A 19,657-nucleotide genomic window follows, 5' to 3' on the forward strand; every position below is an offset into this window, starting at 1 on the left:
CCTTTGTCATTGAATACCGCTCGCTCGTGAACCATCGTCATCTCCTGACTTGTCTCCCTTTCTATTCGTTGCTTTTCAGTTTTGCTTCAGTAGCTCTCAAACTCTACTACATCTCTGCTTCTGCCAATTGGGAGTCCATTGTGGATTTTGAAGCAGTCAATCAGTTTGGGCATCTAGCTATCCACTTATGAGGCTGGTTGGCTTTGAAGGGGCCAATTAAAAAGGGATATACCCAGGATTCCACACTGTACTTGTCAATGTCGGGTTTAAGAAAATCGTGGTTTGTGGGAATAATTTGAGGAATGGCTGTACCCACATGTCATGCAGCTCTTTGTCCGCATGGTCCAAATAATGAATTTACTCACTTGCAGCTACAAGCCTTACATAACTGTGGATATTACAATAGCATTACACAAACCAAAAGCTTTTGAAAATCCCATTTGCATTTGCATCCACTGCCATGGTGTATGACACCAACAAAGCAGTGGGGTACTTCCAATTGGCAGCCATGGAAAACGGTATGAAAATTAGGCTGTCTCAACCTTGTCTCACTGCTGCTTGCTGTGTGGCGATCTGCATCACTAAACCAGGACTTGAAGTCCTCCTTTCACTGTAGGCTTACCTGAGGTGAAGCTTTATCTACGAATAAGCATTTCATTTTCATAATCTCAGATTTTCTTTGTTACTATTATTTTTTAAGCTGTAAAGCCGCTTCGATATTTGGCTATCTCCTTCCTTCCATCCGTACATCAGTCTGTTAAAAATGAAGAAGAAGAAGAACCTTTATAACCCACCGAGTTTAATTCTATGGTTCTAAAGGGGAATTCTAGTGGATTCTAAAGGGGAATTTGAATGGGGTCTAAAGGGGAATTCTAATGGGTTCTAAAGGGTAATTATAATGGGTTCTAAAGGGTGATTTAAAAGGTTTCATTCATTTCTAGGCTTTACCTATTTCATATTAAAAATGCCAAACTGAGCCACTTTCTTCGGGCATTGGTGCGATATTTTTTTTATTTTTTTTATATACCTTTATTTTTTTATTATTACTAGTTAGCAGAAAAGTCTGAACAAAACAAAATGACGGGTGACCCTTCTGTATTTTCACACTATTCAGCCTTGAAAACTCGGGCTAAACCAAAAATACATACACAAAACTTGATTTATTGCACAAATTGCTCAGCCATTTATTTGGGTGGTGTATAGACAATAGACCGCTGTAACCCGGATTACATAAATGAAGAAAAAACATGCCTAATGCTTATGATAGGTGATGCTTCTGTATTTTCATACTAATCAACCTTGAAAAGAGGAGCAAAAGTGAAATGACGTTTAAAAAAAACCCTTCATTTATTATACAAATTGTTCCTCCCTTTATCTTGGTGGTGTATATGCCACAGACCGCTGCCGTGATCGCTCCCTCAAATAATAAAAACTAGAGTTCATAAAAAACCTTGCCCCATGCAGTCTTGAGGAAAAAGGACATGGGTGGGGTCTGCAAGCCTCAAATTTGATTGTCCAGATTCACTGGCAGGAGGAATGGGGATGATAAAAGTGTGACAGGCACAGGGACAAGAGTGTTATCAATGCAAATAAAATCAATATTTAAAAACTCGTTTTTACGGTGTAGCCCATAGGGCAAAGCCGTCTTCAATAGTGTTTGTCCATCTGTATGTATGTTCTCTCAAACGTATACCAATCAGAGCTGAGGATCTGGTCACATGACAGGGTGATGTGATTACGTCTGATGTCATTACAGCAGTATGGCGGCTGACTCTCCACACCGGCATTTTGATTCCAATTTCGTTCAGGCCGAGCATATCGTCGAATCTTTCATATATCACAATTGCCATACTCTACCTTTACGGTTTTCATTCAGTGTGAAACACAAACAAACCGATTGTTAAAATGACCATCAAATATCGAAAGCATCGGCGTTACGTCTCTTGCAACTATACGGTATGTATAGCCTTAGGCTTCATGCCTCACATTCAGACCGCTTCTGACAAATGAAGCCCAGGTTTCTTAATACAGTAGTATATCGTTTCAGTATTATCGTTTTCGTAATAGTAATAATATAGTAAATATGACCATAACACTTTAATCCCAATATCGTGAATACAAAGTGGATGGATTGAAGCGGTGTATGGTTCATGAATCAATGATAAGCGGTGTACGGTACTAACAACCGCGGAAGTAAGGAATTCGCCTCCGTTTTTTGATAGCATGCTATTAACACCATCCGTGTGGGGTATATAGATTACAGTAGATCTTCCCTCATTTCTGTAAGTAAAACTTACCTCACAGATGTCAGGATTCCTCCAAATTTCTTTGTTTAATGCTATCAACATCATTAGCGACTGTTTAAAAGCTAATCATGAGTGTTTGTGGTTTATAATATTTTACAAGCCCGGCTACCCCGCTGTTCGACTTTCAGTCTTGTTTTATTACGACTTGCAACTTTCCCTTGTACACGTAGCAGGCTCTGTGTTTACTGACCCTTGCTTTAGAGGACACTAGCACTCTAGCAGGGATGTTCATGGAAAACCCTCCCTTTTGTTGGGTGGTGTATAGGCAGCGAAGTGCTGCCTTGGATGCTCCCGGATGTTTCTTTTTTTAGCAATCGATGTAAAGGTAGGGCATGGAGATTGTGAATACGGCAGGTTCGATGATTTCTGCTTGAACTGCATGAAAATCAAAATGTCAGTGGGTGGGGTCAGCCTTCCTACTAATGAATAATGTCAGTGGAGTCAGGCCAGCTGTCCAACCAATGGTCGGAAAGAGAGAAAGGCGGACAGAAAACCACCGCTTTTATTATACGAAGGCACAAAACAACGAAAATGGAGAATCCCGCGACAAAAGATAGACGGACAAGAAAACAGGGAGATGAATAAATAAAGTACACACGTGATCCGGTACAACGAAAACTCACTTAATACAGGAAATATAATCTTAACAAAATCGCCTTCAGCGCACAACAGGGGTGCCAGGTGAGGTATTTTAGGCAGATATTATGGCATTAACGAGTCCAGTATCCGCCAAGTAAAGAAATGAGTCAGAAAACACAAGGGGATAGTGAATATTCCGGTTTACACTGGGAGCGATGGTGATTTCAGGAAACTCCTACAGTACATGATGTTTGAGTTTAAAGGGGTAGTGAATGCTCTGGTTTTGCACCACGAGTGAGGGAGGGCGATTCGCTAAAGCACGTGACTCCAGTACGTGACTACGTGACACATGACACCCCACCTTACCTTCATAAAACACTTGTATTAAAGTCCCAGAAAGGTATATTCTGTATTCATTTATTTTATGATAACACAATGCACTACTAACTGAAAAATAATCTTCCCTGCAATGGATGTTCAGGTGAAATAAATTCAAAATTCCCCAAATATCACTTTTTTGTTTGCATAGTTTTCTTGCTACAATTGGGACGGGATCACCCAAAAAAATGCATATTTTGGCATCAATTTTTTCATTTCCAGGGAGGGGCATGTTCTCAGGTCATGTCAGGGCATTTCCATGGAACGAGTCGTTTTTTCTTGTTACTTTCCCTTTTTCCAGGTGTATTTATTATTTGGATTTTTTTTTCCAGACATTTTTTGAATTGGATTTTTTTTTTGGGGCCAGACAAATTAATGACTCGCTTCTCCATGTCAACATGGTGCACAGGGAATTTAGTGAGGTTTAAATAATTCTTATATTGCACCATGTGTATGATATGCTTTTTGTGTGGGGTTCACCTCGTACCATTTGCTCCGTGTGTCTCATGACGGCTTTGCAGCCCAATTTGAAGAGGAAGAATGTACCAACAGCTTTTAACATTGTCTTTTGAATTGAGATTTTCATTTATATTGAATAGCTTAACATATGTCTATGATTTAATTAAATAACTAGAACGGCACTCAGTAGAGAGCATACCTCTGCCTGGTTGGCCATATCACTCAATGGGGAAGAATCACTTAGCAAATTCTAATAGCCGGATCCGAATCCGGATCTTCACCAAAATCTAATCATTTTGTCCTTGTCACATACGCTACATTTCTGCCAAATTTCCTCAGAATTCGTTGACAACTTTTTGAGATATTTTGTTCACAAACAGAAACGGACAGACAAACGGACAGACATGGGTGAAAACATAACCTCCATCATCATTTTCCTTTGAATTGAGATTTTCATTTCTATTGAATAGCTTAACATATGTCTGATTAAATTAAATAATAAATATATTGTTTTTTAGATGTACAGCATTGCTTTTGACTGCACAGGTATCTTATCATTTCAGTGTTCCTTTCAGTGAGAATAATTGCTTTCTTATATATATTTTTTTCATTTTTAACATATAGTTTATTTTTGCAGTTACATGCCAAAACAACTCAACACTCCACGAACCTGCTCAAAAATAATAACAGCGATTCACTGGCAATCATTCACCAACTTGTGAGTCTGCATTTAACTTGCTTCATTTCATGTTCCTTTGTTTGCTTGGTCCATGGCCACCTGTGCCTTACTTGCCCATAATATTAGTATAAAATATTATTCTGCCCTTTTTAATCTTCCTCTGCCACGAGCCTCAATTTTGTTTTCAAAATATTTAATTCCATCAGCTGCAGATGATTTGCTTATTCATTTAAATGTTTGCCTGCCTGATAAATGTTTGAAATTATGATTTCCGAAGCACCTCTTGTTTATACATGGTTTGATTAATTTCATGAGCAGCATGTGGCTGCTGGTTTGCATCCTTGTTGAGGGGCATGGCTGTGCCATTGATGTAGGGCGCCCTGTAGCGTTAGAGCAGGAATTTGTAATTTTTCCATGGTGCCGGTGAAAGATCACCTACTCTTGGCAAAGGAGACAGTTGGATCTTTAACGTCCACCAACTTATGCCGGCAGACGCGATGCCCAGTTTAACGTCCACCCGAGGGACGGCACACATTTATGCCTCATTCCTGCCTTCCAAACACCAAGGTGACAGTTTATATCTGTCGAGAGTTGATCCCACACTAGATAGCTTAGAGGTGAGCGTACATACCTCTAGACCATCTTGCCAGTCTTATACGTGGTGAAAAGTTTGGAAGGTTGGGAGAGGGGGGGAGTTTTTTTTTTTTGTTTTTTTTTACCATCCAAGCTTTACCTGTCAACTGAGATGGTTCTACTAGAGTATGTTTGTGCATCTATCCTATAATTTGAGACCTGCTAAAATACAAAGTTCAAACCACGTTTGGTGAATGTTTAAGTTCTTTATAGAACATGTTTATGCATGCTCCCAACTTTTTACTGCACCCTTTTCACAGACTTAAAAATATTGTGGGGTCCCTTTGTCCTTGAGATTGTCTACAGAGATGAGAAAGAAAAAGGAACTGTTGATGTCACTGGTAACAGCAGTTGGTCGTTGTAGAACAAATATATTTGCCAAATTTCCCCGAATTATCGGATTTCCATTTATTTGGTTTCCAAGTTGGTCAAATATAATTGGAAAAAGCAATGGATTCATATTTACGCTGGAAAAATAGTTGTTCTCTACACTGACGATGTAATGAGGTAAACCAGAGCTATTTGGGGGTGATGAGTGTTGTGGGGAGTTTATTCCAGCTTCCTCTCCGAGTGGTGGCTGGAGTTCCTCAAGCAGTGTTTTTTGGCCCAGTGTTTTTCCTCGTCTGTATAAATGACCTTCCGATGCTCTGGAAAACCTATTCCTTTTTGCAAACAACTCCACGTTGTGTTGTACAGTACCCCTATCCCTTTGCTGGCCAGGTAGCAGCTGCCTCTCTTTCTGCTGATCTGGAAATCATTACACACTCGTCTGATAAATGGAACAGGTCCTTCAAATTCTGGAAAATCGCAGTCTCAACCTCTCACTCTGGAAGGATAGTCAAAGAAACCCACGTAGCTATTTCCTTGGTCATCCCCATGAAAATAAAGTTTACTCCGGAACTTCTAAGCCATGACATTTCCTGGGCTGACCACATATCAAAGTACCACATATCAAAGTTGTCAACGTTGGTCTCCAACAGCCAGCCACAGTCTGGGGATCCTCTGTCAATCCAAGTCATTCCTTAGAAACCTGTCTTTCTTGGATCCTGTGGAATCAAAAGCTCTCACAATTATTGGAATGTCCTGTGATGAGGTGGAAGCTCAGGGTATGGTGGTCTCTGCTTTCTGCCATCTATTTTCTGATATTGCTCCAGTTGCTTTCTCAGTCGTCCAAACCTCCCCACAACTTCAGGTAACCTCCTCCTGCTTAAACTTCCAAAATTCTGGCTTATTGTACAAATCTTTTATTCCTTGCTTCTCTCATCTATGGAAGCACCTTCCAGAGGCTGTTTCGTTTTACTCTTCCCTCCAGGGCTTCAAGCAAGCAGTGCACCACCATCTTTTGTCATCCACAATTCTGACTCATGAACATTTCTTACCTCATCTATCTTACTTGCTAGTTTCAGTGTTTCATCCACTCCTCCCTCTCTCTGTCGCTCATTCCCTTTTGTCCGACTGTCAGTTTCTCCTACCTCAAGTTCTTGCTCTTCCATGACCTTCAATCCTATAAATAAAAAAAACATCCAACGAGTCAAAAAGAGTTGCATTTAGGCAAGCCCATCACCATTTCCCACCCCACCCGAATTAATCAATATAAAAAACCGGTGACCATTTTTCGCAATTTACTTTAGGCACTTCAACTGATCTCAAGTGCCCCCAAAATAACTGTAAATGCATGTTCATTGTCTATACTTCTATTTTCTTTTCAGTTTTGGTTACTCTCTTGCTTCTGTCTAACTGCAATGCCTTCCTGTACTTGTTAAAATTTACTGTCATTCGCTAGACTCCGGCAGTCGTTTCACAAGTCTGCGAAAGTAGAAAAATTCTGAACTCGATCCAATTTTCTTCTACTTTTTCAGCTTGATTGCTGTTCTAGTTCTGGTGTACCAGCACGCTATCTCTGCTCAAGCAGCATCAGAAATAATGTAAGTTTGCAACAACATTTTGCAGAAAACATTGTTCAAAATTCAAAGCTAATCACCAGCATATCACACACATCTGTTGCTTTGAACATCCATTTTGTGCTTAAAAGTAATTCAAAGTTGTTTCTTGGGGATTTTCTTTCTGTAACTGCAAATGGTGCCCCATTAAATTTCATGGATTGTATGCAGTGCCCCAAAATTTTCTGAATGCAGAGGCCCAACATTTCCTGGATGCAGTGTTCCTCACAGTACACTCTCCAGATTAATAATAATGCAGAATGCATAAATGGGTGGGTTTGGGGGTGCAAAGCACATCTGAGTTGTAAAGCTGAATGCTATTTTAAAAGGCACCAAGTATATGTCCTGACGTTTAAAGTTAATGAGTAGCATTCATGGCACATTTATTAACTGGAAATGATTATCTTCTTCTTTTTTTTTTCTATTTCTACTGGTTTTTTTACCACATATTTGACAATCACTTTTTGCTTTTTTTTTTTTGTCTTCTTTTTTTTGGGGGGAAGAAGTAACCTACAAGTCAAAGGTTGTTTTCACTGCTTTGGGGGCAACATAGTTAAATGAAAACTGTTACTTATAGGAGTCATCAAATGAGTAAAAACACTTCCTTAAATGGAACAGTATTCATGAAGTCCACTGTCATTGTACAGCAGAAAATACCAGAGAAACGAGGTGCTACAGTTTCACCTCCTCACCCACATGGATGAGGGCTCAACATTAACGGTTGACTGGGACATGGAGTTTTGTCCTTGGACAAGTGAACCCCTCACTATTCCTGTACAAAGGACAGATCAGTTTTACCATGTGGAAGTTTAATAAACTTTGATGACATATCTTAACCTTGAATGTAGTCGGTCTTTTTCATGTAAAGCCACAGCGATTAAAACAGGGGTTCCCAACCTTTTTTGTGTGTTATGGCCCCCTTGGCTCCCAGAGCACATCCCCAGCACCCCCCCCCCCTCCCTTTTGCGAGGGTCGAGCGGCACAGCACGTGTAAGCAGGCTAGGGGGTTCTGGGGGCATGCCCCCCAGAAAAATGTTGATTTCTAGATTCTCTGTGGTGCATTCTGAGAGGTGTTTTTTTCCTTTAATTGGCTATTTTGTTTGTATGAGAATAATTGGTAAATTATTACACAGAAAATGAGGAATTCCAAGTAGACAACATGAACATTTAGTTCCATAGTTTTTTCTGTTCCTTACTGACTCCCAACTTCATCGTTTTTGGAAAAAGCAAATAAAGCAACGTTGCTCGAATGATGCATGTTTGATATGAGATTTTAATATTATCAGTAGCAACACTATGGACAGCATAAAATATAACTGTCACACAAGAAAACAGTATGAAAAGGTTCCAAGTCAAGAATATGTGAAAACTAAAAACCTCTGTTGTGTCTGTATTTAACGCAGTGTGTTATAATCTCACAAAAATAAACTCAATTCGACAACAACTCAGGTAATCAAAACTAGGGACGCGGTGCATGTGCCGTAAAAGTGAATTAAAAACTCAGTGGGATGGCTGAAATTGCATTTTAGCTACCAATTGGGATCTTTTTCATCATTTTTAATCATTAAAAGGATATTTTTCAACCCGACTACCCCCACGTGCCCTGGGAGAAAATTTCAAAAATAATGGTATCACCCCATATGCATCCTGAAGTTGAATGAGGGAACACTGGTCATTCATTCTTCTGGTGTGCAGCCTGTGGCTGCTGGTTTGCCACATTGCTGAGGGCGTGGTTGTGCCACTGATGCGTTACCTCTGTAGGTTATGGTTGGAATTTGGAATTTGGCCAGCGTGCCGGCAGTAGCTCGGTTATTCTTGGTGAAGGACACCATGGGATAATGTCCACTAACTATAGCTGGCAGATGGAACACCAAGTTGAACATCCATCGAGGGATGGCACACAAATTGATGAATCACCTTGCGCATGAAACAATGGGATGACAGTTTATAGCTGAACTGAGATGCAAACCCAGGCGAGAAAGTAGAAGCGAGTGTGCATATCTCTAGGCCATCCTGCCACCCCAGAAGGCTGATTAGCAGGTACCGAACACACAAACGTAGACCCAATGACATGAGCGGAGACCCAAAAGACAGGACCAGAGGTACCGACATTGGTGATGCGCACACTTTGCCCACGCTTTTATCATCCCCATGGGCTCCGTTGAAGTGCGCGTGGGGCCTGCCCTTGCACTGAACCTGCAATCCAACTGTGGGTCAACCTCTGTATATTGCTGGGAGGAAATTCCAGAGAAGAACTGATGGCGAGATTCAATAATATAGGGAAGAGGGAAAGGGCAGGGCTTTGACACAAACACTTGGAGGGGGGAGGGGCTTGATCTTTCTTAACCCATGCTCGACACGTTGTATCACTTACGGGGATTACAACATGTGCTATGAAATAACTCTTTTAATCTATCCCCAATTTTGCCCCCGAGACCAGATCCTAACAATATTTTCTCAGCAGACCTGTGAAGAAGTTCTGCCGGAGTTCATCCAAGCGAAAATGTACATTGGAGGTGGTTTAAGCCTTGGAATTGCTTGCATCATGGTACGGCCTTCATGCATTTAATTTATTATTCTGTTGAATTTCGTAGCTGTTTCTAATATCGATGATATCTGAATAAACATGCAATGATCATAGTTTCGCAATTGGATTTAAAATATATATTTTGTTTGCAAAGTGAGTGAAGTCACATTGCCATGTGATAAAAAAAAGAAATGTGCATAACTTACATGTGCCAAGGTTTAATTTTTCTCTCTACAAGATCTAGGCTCATGGAAGAGTGAGATAATGGGGTGAAATATCAATAACTGGCAGTTATACAATGGAGAGTACACTAAGCAAGGAACACTAAGCACAGTTGAACACGAAGCAAGGAAATGAACAAACAGGAATAGACCCCCACCTTTTAGAGGCCATTTTTCCCGCAAAGCGGGGGTTGGCCTTTTTCGGGCACAGTGGTTGTTGTTGTTTTTTGGTCCCCTTTTTGAAGCAATGTTTTACGGCCGGATGCCCTTCCTGACGCCAACCCTGTTTGTCGCCTTTTTTTTTTTACGACAAACAGGGAATTACCAGTGAACTGGTACTCAATTAGCCGACCTCGGAAGGATGACAGGCTGAGTCAACCCCCCTGGCGTTAATTCAGCGATCGACCGGGATTCAAACCCAGGATCCTAGGATCCTAAGCTGGCACCCTAGCCGCTAGCCCAACACCAGGCTAACAAACAGGAATAGAGAGGAGAGGAAATATTAACCTGCAAGTAATATGGTTTGGTTCGGTAGGGTTAATGTAGGTAAGAATATAAGATTGTGGGTCGGGATGAGGGATGACATGAAATGACACTCTACCACCTGCTTTAAAGCCCGCGAGGGAAGAATAGGATCGACCATGAAGGTCGTTCCATAAACGGGAGAAAAGAGGAACAAAAGACTTCCACCAACTCCAAAATAACTAGCAATAACAAGGAACCTTGGTGCACGTGGAGGCCATTCAGCCCATCATGCCTGCACTACACCAACACCAGATACGATCACCCATGCACATGCAAGCTGCCTGCAAGTCCTGCCAATATTCCTGCACCCATATAAATATATGTACAGTATAATGGATGTGCTGATGTTTAGCACAGAATTACTGGTGGCCATCTTGGAATATGTATTATGGCGGCACCTTAAAGAAAGCTATGTAGCAGCGGTGAGGCAGAATGTTTTGCTATTAACTGCACAAACTACCAAACCGGGGCAAAAGAACGTGGCCTAAGCTTCCACAAGTGAATAAAGTGTTTAATCAGAATTTTTATGATGATCCGTATTCAGCCTTTCTGAGCTTGATTTGCATGATTTATTCAGCAAGGCAAATCACATTTGCTACATCGGTGGCCTACACCTATGTCGGTCTAGCAGATATTATTGTCAACACTACTGATTGTATGGAAGCCAGTCGGACTGTGATTGCATGTGAATGATTGGGACTGATGGGAGGTGGTATCAGGGCTGATTAGGGGAGGGAGGGAAGGGGGCCCGGTGATCCGTTAAAGTGCCCAAGTTCTCCCGTCATTTTTTACGGCGTAGCCCATAGGGCAAAGCCGTCTAGAACAGTTTGTCTGTCCGTATGTATGCATGTATGTCCCTCACAAACGTACATCAATCAGAGCTGAGGATCTGGTCATATGACAGGGGTGATGTGATGTGATTACGTCTGTGATGTCATTGGGGCGTACGACGGCTGATTCCACACTCCGCCATTTTGATTACCGTTCAGGCCGAACATATCGTTGAACCTGTCATATATCGCAATCGCCATGCTCTATCTTTACGTTTTTCATTCAGTGTGAAACACAAACAAACCGATTGTTAAAATGATCATCAAATTTCAAAAGCATAGGTGTTACGGATTTTCCAACGACAACGTACGTATAGGCCTTAGGCTTCATGCCTTCATATCTCACCTTTAGGCCGCTTCGGACAAATTAGCCCAGGTTTCTTAATACCGTAGTATTGTTTTCATAATAATAATTAAAATGCTAATAATAATACTAATATAGTAAATATAATCGTAACACTGCAATCCCTTTGTCGTGACTGCAAAGTTACTGGATTGAAGCAGTGTATGGTTCATGGATGACTCGATGAGAAGCGGTGTACTAATTATTGCAGGAGTAAGGAATTAGCCTCGGTTTATTAATACAGGAACATCATCTTCATAATAATAATAATAATAGCTTTACTAACAATAATATAGTGAATATAATCGTAACACTGCAATCCCTTTGTCATGACAGCAAAGTTACAAGATTGAAGTGGTGTATGGTTCATTGATGACTCGATGAGAAACGGTGTACTAATTATCACGAGAGTAAGGAATTGGTCTCGCTTTATTAATACAGTAACATCATCTTCGTAACATCATCTTCGTAGGACCGCGGGTCCAGAAGCTAACCCCCCCCCCCCCACTCACCCATGAAGACCCTCTTAAAGAGCGCAGATTTTGATGCAGTAATACACCTTTGTTAGGCATCAAATATGAAGCTGGTGGCTAAGTTCCATCAAAATTGTGTGTAGTTTTGGAAAAGAGAGCAAATACCTATTTTGAGATGGTCAAAAAACCCCTGTAGATCCCCACAATGAGCGCAGATTTTGATGTGGTCAATGCACCTTCATTAGGCATCAGATAAGCTTGTGGTTAAGTTTCATCAAGATTGTGTGTGTAGTTGAGGAGAAGAGAGCAAATACCTATTTTGGGGGGGTCAAGGTTAAAATTAATAACGTGTTCGTTGCAGGCGTTGAGCATTCACCCCACCACAAAACCCAGTTTTTCATGCAGGGTTAATAACTCATCACCCACCCAACCTCCAACTCTTGTGATTTATTGTCTTGTGATCTTGTGGTGTATTGAAACCTGATATATTTGATTATTTAATCTTTATTTTACACCACATTTTGATTTTATTTTATTACCAGCCTGGGACACAAGTAGCGATCTTTTTGGATTCAGATTCTACTTTTTAAGGCAACTTTTGTTGCTCCCATGAACATCATTGTCTATTCTGTGTTCTTGCTCTTCCATGAGCCATGATGATGTATAAAAATTTTAAAAATCCAGTATTATTTTATAATGCATCTCTTTATTAATATTAATTGTTTATTAATAAAGTAGTGCCACAAGTGCCTAATATCACCGTCCATGTAGCGACTGTTATTGATACGGGTCCCAGCGGAGTGTTTCTATGTATGGTCTGCACACTACATCATCATCTTCTTTCACTGGCAACATATTTCGCTCCCAAAAACGTGTTTGCGGTTTTGAACTCCAACCCCTGTCCTGTACCATCACCCGATTATATATCGTTGGAATAGCAATCATCAATTTACTTGGTTGAAATAATTGCTGGCACGGTTACATATTCTGTTTGAAAAAGCGGAATCTTTTCAACTATGTTTGAAAAGTATTCTGTTTCTGTTTGAAGATGAAGATACATACATAATACTGTCATGTGGATGGCTCTATTAAGACAGAGCACCCACGGATGACCAATCGAGCTTACTTTGAGGCGACGATCAAATACGGATTTCACTATACAAGCACGGGCGGAAAAGAGAAGAAGAAGAAGCGGGAACTTTACCTGACGCGATCCGCACAAAGTCTTCAACCCTGCAAATTAATAAATCAAACCGAAGACAGAATTTATGCACAAAAATAAACACGGCTTTATTGCCGGACCCCGAGAACAATGAAACGCACCGGTAAATAAAATCCCCTAATGAGCGCTCCTAGACACAGACTTTGAACACACACAAATGGATATATATGAAAGAAAACGCGTCAGGTGTGTGTTGGTGCTGGCTTAGCTCTATCTGGAGTGTGTCAGGGATCGTCAAGTTCCGAGCGCAGTCGTCCGACGCGGGTCCGGTCGGCAGGGAGTAGGCCTCGACGCACCCCCGTTCACCAGGCCCCGACAAGGCCTCTTGCGCCAAGCGAGCAGGCGTGCAACCGGCCTCCTCAGCCGTGCAATGTCCTTCCAGATTCGGCACGGAACTGCGATGCCCCCAATGTTTGGATTAGAAGGGAGAGAGGGTCGAGGGTGAAGGAAAGCGTGAGGGCAAGAACGAACGAGGTCCAGGCACCACTGGCTATTGCAACGAGCAGAGACGAGAGAGATAAAATGTCGGTCTCCTTCACTTTTTGTCAATCCCTCCTGATGTCATCTCTCTCTCTCTCTCTCTCTCTCTCTCTGCCAATCCCTGCCGGCCAACATCACAGGCTCAATTCCCCACCAATGGCCGAGTCACTTCTCGCTCATCCCATCGGTCGGTCACTAATCAGTCTGTCGCTTCCCTTGCTCTTGCTTCACCACTCAGCGAGCTGCTTCTTGCTTTTGCCTTGACCAATCACGCAATGTCGACGTGGCTATTGCCTGGCTTGCTCGATGTTCCTTGCCATGGTGGTGTGCAATGCACGGGCGCTTCCTGACCGTTCTTCCTGTCAGTTCCATTGTTATTGTTGCGGAGGGGGATTAATTAGTGTGTGCGCTAATGGGACTAACTAATATCTATGGTGCGTTGCCATACGGGACACAGGTATGATCACAGGTTTGACACACAGGGGAATTAACATAATCCCTACAACTACTTAGTTTAGATTAACAACTACTTAGATGAACATAATCCCTACAATTCCACGTAATGGGGACGAAGATACACTTAATCCGACATACGGGCTAGACAGGTCCTCTACTTATTTACATCAAGGTGGTTCTTGCTATGCACGATCATCGGAGCACCTACATATGCAGATCTACCTAAATCTATTCATCCCCCTACCCCACCGACAAAACAATACATACAGTCGTGGCCAAAAATATTGGCACCCTTGCACTTTTTTCAAATAACTAACAATTTTCTCAAAAAATAAGTTAAAATTGACAACAGTATTTGGTCTCCACAATTCTTTATTTCACTGTTAACATTACAGAACCTTTGTTTTTGATTCAGAACTTAATATAACATTTTAAATCGGAAAATAAAAATAAATGGCATTGACAAAATTATTGACACCCAAGACTTAATATTTGGTAACACAAATATTAAGCCTTTGGACAAAATAACTGCAGTCAAGTGCTTCCTGTAGCCATGAATGAGCTTCCTACACCTCTCCACTGGCAGTTTGGCCCACTCTTATTGTGCAAACTGCTCCAGTTCTCCCAGATTTGAAGGGTGCCTTCTCCCAACTCCTGTTTTCAGATCTCCCCACAGGCTTTCAATGGGATTTAGATCTGGACTCATTGCTGGCCACTTCAGAACAGTCCAGCATTTTGTCTTGAACCATTCCTGGGTGCTTTTTGAAGTGTGTTTGGGGTCATTGTCCTGCTGCAAGTCCCATGACCTTCAACGGAGACCCAGCTTTCTGACACTAGGTTGAACATTGCGCTCCAAATTGCCTTGGTTATGTCCAGATTTCATGATGCCATGCACACATTCAAGGCACCCAGTGCCAGAGTCAGCACAGCAACCCCAAAACATCACTGAACCTCCTCCATGTTTGATGGTAGGGAATGTGTTCTTTTATTTGAAGGCTTCATTTTGTTTTCTGTAAACAGAGATGATGTGCTTTGCAAAAAAGCTCTAATTTGATCTCATCAATCCACAGGCTATTCTCTCAGAAGGATTTTGGCTTGTTCAGGTGTGTTTTGGCAAACTCCAATCAGGATTTCTTAAGTCTCTGTCTCAGCAGTGGGGTCTTCCATAGAACCCCCTTTCATCGAGTTGGCGACGGATGGTGCAAGTTGAAACTGTCGTACCTTGTGTCTGAAGGTCAGCTTGAATCTGTTTAGCAGTTGATCGAGGTGCTTTCTCCACCATCCGAACAATCTTTCGCTGCAACCTTCAATCACATTGTCCCTTGCGGCCATACCCAGGGAGGTTGGCTGCAGTGCCATGGGCCTTAAACTTCCTGATAACATTGTGTACGGTGGACACAGGAACATCAAAGTCTCTGGAGAAGGACTTGTAGCCTTGAGATTGTCCCTGCTTTGCTACAATCTTGTGTCTGACCTCAGACAATAATTGTCTGGTTTTCTTTCTTTTCTCCATGCTCATTGTGATACACACAGTGACACAAAACAGCAGAATGACTCCTTTTCTCCATTCAAACTGGTTGAATGAGTGATTTTTATATTACAGGCAACTGAAACTCACCATCGGTCAGTTCAATTCCAAAGTAAAGGAGAATCGCCTGCTTGAAATTAATTATTTCTCACAACTTCTAAAAGGTGTCAATAATATTGCCTGGGCCATTTTAGGATTTCTTTGTGGGATAAGCTAAGATTTAGTAATTTTTTCAGCTTTTTTTGTTTTGTTCCACTGCAAACCAAATAAATACAAATGTAGATACCAAGAGATTTTTTCATTTCAACAATTTTCTGGAAGAAATGGTGCATTATTTGAAAAAAGTGCATGGGTGCCAATATTTTTGGCCACGACTGTACATACATACGTACATACATATACACTAGTGAAAAAGCCCATCATAATAACGGGTAACCCTTCTGTATTTTCACACTTCAGCCTTAAAAACACTGTCTAAGACCGAAATTATGCACAAAAACCTTAATTTATTACACAAATTGCCTATCCCTTTCTTTACGTCGTCTATAGGCAACACATCACTGCTTCAATCTCTCCTGAAAATAAAAATAAACCGTGTTACGTACATAAAGCAAAAACATGCCGACTGCTTATGTGCGTACATATAATCGTAGTTGTGACCCACAGGCTGACGCCAGAGTAAAAAGTCAAAATCTGCAGCATACAGTATTCCCATGGTGGCCATTTTGAATAACACCCCCTGGTGTAATTTCCCCAACGTTTTGCAAAGTATTTACCAGCTAATTTTCTTAAAACTATCTCAAAGTACATAAATCCATCTTCAAAACAATTTATATTAAAATATATATATATATATATATATTTTTTTTTTTTCAGGGTTATAGGAATGTGTATTTTCTCCCCACTACAGTGAGCCTTCATTTTGGGAGTTACCAGAAGTGGGTTATTGGCAGGACATGTCCACATTGGAGAAACCTAGGAGGGGGCAGGGGTTGGGTGGACAGACTATGAAAAGGGCAGGGGGTGCAAGACCAGAAAGAAGGTGGTCGGCAGGTGGTATGACTGAAATGAGAGGTTTTGGAGTATATGATGATTGTGTTGACTCCATTGTAATACCATTTATTGTCACCAATCGTGCTTCTTCTAATGGTCTTTTTATTATTCTTCAGGTCATCGGCATGGTTCTCAGCATGATGTTGTGCTGCACAGTCCGACACAGCCCTGATGTATACTGATTGCTTTCTCCAGGCTCAGCTCAAAGCGAAAAGTTGTTATTTCAAAATGTCCACAATGTTCTTTGTTTTTTTTAAATCGTTTATCATTGTTGTGTAGAAATATATATTTTCAGTCTTTCAAGTTCAATGAAGATCGAATCTTTGGAAATGATTCATCAAGGAACTGAGTTTTTCAGTCCTTTTTTTTACCTGAAATTTTAATGTCATTTCAAATGAAGTACTTTTTTTAAATTTTTTTATTTTATGACTTTTGAGAAAGTTGTTCTGCATGATGGCATCTTGAAACAATCTTGACAATTGTTTTCTTTCTTTCTTTCTTTCTCTTTCTTATTCCCAGTTGATTGTAATTTTCACCATCCATGCAATATCGCAGCAAATGGACCACCTCCACAATTCACATTTTTATGCTGAATCGTGCTTAAAAATACATTTTTATCTGGTCATGTGTATCCAGACGTCACTCGTTTTGAAGACACTTGTATTCTTGTTTTCTTTACTTTCATGCCCTGAAAGGGGTCGAAGAGTTATTCACCAATTTAACAAAATTCACAATAACATGAAAATGACGCATCTTCAACTTCCAGCTGCTCCTTTTCTGGTGCCGGTATTTCAGATTATTAAATATATTTTGGATATTTTTAACAATCTGAAAAAAAAAAAAAAAAAATACTGCATAAAAATATATTTGGTTGTCAACATCTTATACTTTAACTTTTAACCAGTCTCGACCCGTATCGCATGTTTATAGACTCTTTTTAAGTTTAATTTTTTTTGTTGCAATTTTGTTTTTTTTCCTATTGTAACTTTATTTCACTTTTATATATGTTTTGCTTGATTGAAGTTGATGGTTTTGATTTTTATTTTTGCATTTTTGAAAAAGTGCCTTTTACCTCAGGAATATTTGTTATTAAAGTACATTAATAATAGCTGACATCGTTAAGCATATTGGAGAAAAGCAATCATACTGGAGGTAGATTTTGCCAACTTATTTCACTCGAGTTTAACAACATCAGTAATTGCAGCTAACGTTTAACTTTGCCTCAATAGCTGAGATGTCTAGGGATTGTACTATAATAATTATTTGATATTTGTCCATTATTTATGGCTTTTGGTACCTTAATAATTATTGATGGGACTGTAGTATGGCCTTACTGCCATGATATTTGCTATAATATGGCATTGTTGCTAAAAGCAACAATATTTTAAAGCTTGTTATTTCACACCTATGTTGATTTTTAATTTTGAGCTATCCCTTGTTTTATCTTACTATAATTCATCAAATGTCTGTACCTATCGCAACGAAATTTTGGGTGGGTAATCCTGGGACCCCCCGGAGTAAAATAGGCTATGTTGTTTTCCAATTTGTTTTCCAATTTTTCCAATTTTCCAGTTTTTCCAAACAATGGAATAATATTTACCGATATGAACAGTGATGTGGATTTTATTGAAATTCTACAAATACTGTTTAGATTTTGATGATTTGCGTGTGATATGATTCAACGGATGTTTATATAAATCGTCTAAAATAAAAAAAAAGCCTTCAATTTCTGATATTTTGCCTTTTCATTTGGGCCTCCCAATTGACGCCCCGCCCATAGGGCGGGTACCGTTGCTAGTTGAAATAATTTTACAATTCAGCTGTTTTTATTTTAATGAAATGCTATTATTTTAGTTTGAAATAATGTAACTATCTCGTGCTTTTATGGTTTTCCTATTGATATTATTTTATGGACATACATGTTTTCCTATTTCATATTGATATTTTTATCACATTTGGATGACTGTTTCAAATTGATGGGACTTAATGAAACATCTTGACTGTTCTAAATCATTTGGCAGCTGTGATGTTTTTATCTGTGACGATTTGCTCTGTTATAAGCATGAGGCGTGTACCTGCTGTTGTCGTTGCAAATGCATATTGGGCTGGGATTCAATCCTGAATTCAGCCTGCTGGTTGCATCATTCTCTGCATGCAGCTGTGCTGCTGATGTAGAGAACCTTTCACTTCAGCAAGAATTTTGTAACTTGGTGATATAATCAGGGTGCCGGTGATGACTTGACTACTCTTGGTGAAAGATACAATGGGATCTTTCATGTACACCGACTAATGCTGACAGACGGGACACCCATTTTAACGTCCATCCAAGGGATGGCGCACACATTGATTAATCGCCTGACTTACTGGTGAAAGTAGAGTAGCTCTCCTTATTGATGGTACTTGTGATTCAGATTTATTTTTGACGTGACCTTATAATCAGTTGTTGTCAGGTTTTTTGTTTATCCTTATAAAAGCAGGTTTGGTAGTGGGAGGTAATTGTTGCTATCCATTGTTGTATATAATCAGCTAATCTTCCAGTGTCTAGTAAACAAGTGATTGATTTCAACATTTTTGTGCTACATTTTGATTGAACTCTCCTTGAATATATTTAAGCACTCTTGTACGGCCATTGTGTTTTTTATTTTTGTTACATTTATTCTGCAAAAAATGTATTTTCTTATCAACATAAGCACTTGTTGGAAATGTATCATTTGGATTCATTAAAGAACGTTTAAAAAAAAAAACTTGCATCGTTATTTGTTTCGTTCATGCTTGCTAACGAAACACTCCGTTTAATGTCCATCCAAGGAATGGCACACACATTGATGCATCACTTTCTTCTTCTTTTGTAGGCAGCACATTGCTGCGGAAAGCATCATTTGCTAGAGGTGAATCTGTGCTGCTGATCACTGCCCCTCGGCCCCCTCCCCCCTAAGCCGGATGTTGGTTTAATGGTTAAGGTGGCTGGCTTAAGATCTTTGCGTCTTGAGTTCAAGCCCCTGTCATGCCGTTGAAATAACACCAG

At 40.3% G+C, this 19,657-nt stretch overlaps 1 protein-coding gene across 3 annotated transcripts in view; it reads left to right on the forward strand.

Moving 5' to 3' along the window:
• The window catches only part of LOC137431191 (CD9 antigen), a 61,910-nt gene extending 42,534 nt beyond the window's left edge, over positions 1 to 19,376 (forward strand). Inside the window, exons 5-8 of one of the 3 annotated variants that reach the window (XM_068122219.2) lie at positions 4,360 to 4,440; positions 6,894 to 6,959; positions 9,436 to 9,522; positions 16,749 to 19,376. In XM_068122219.2, coding sequence (XP_067978320.1) covers positions 4,360 to 4,440; positions 6,894 to 6,959; positions 9,436 to 9,522; positions 16,749 to 16,814 — 300 coding nt within the window. In that variant the 3' untranslated portion in view covers positions 16,815 to 19,376. The remainder of the gene's footprint in view (positions 1 to 4,359; positions 4,441 to 6,893; positions 6,960 to 9,435; positions 9,523 to 16,748) is intronic. The other 2 variants (XM_068122220.2, XM_078781597.1) reach the window with 2 other exon arrangements.
• Positions 19,377 to 19,657: the final 281 nt, after the last annotated feature.

Source organism: Myxine glutinosa, chromosome 7 (assembly GCF_964187855.1).
Source record: "Myxine glutinosa chromosome 7, kmMyxGlut1.1, whole genome shotgun sequence".
Classification (NCBI taxonomy): domain Eukaryota; kingdom Metazoa; phylum Chordata; class Myxini; order Myxiniformes; family Myxinidae; genus Myxine; species Myxine glutinosa.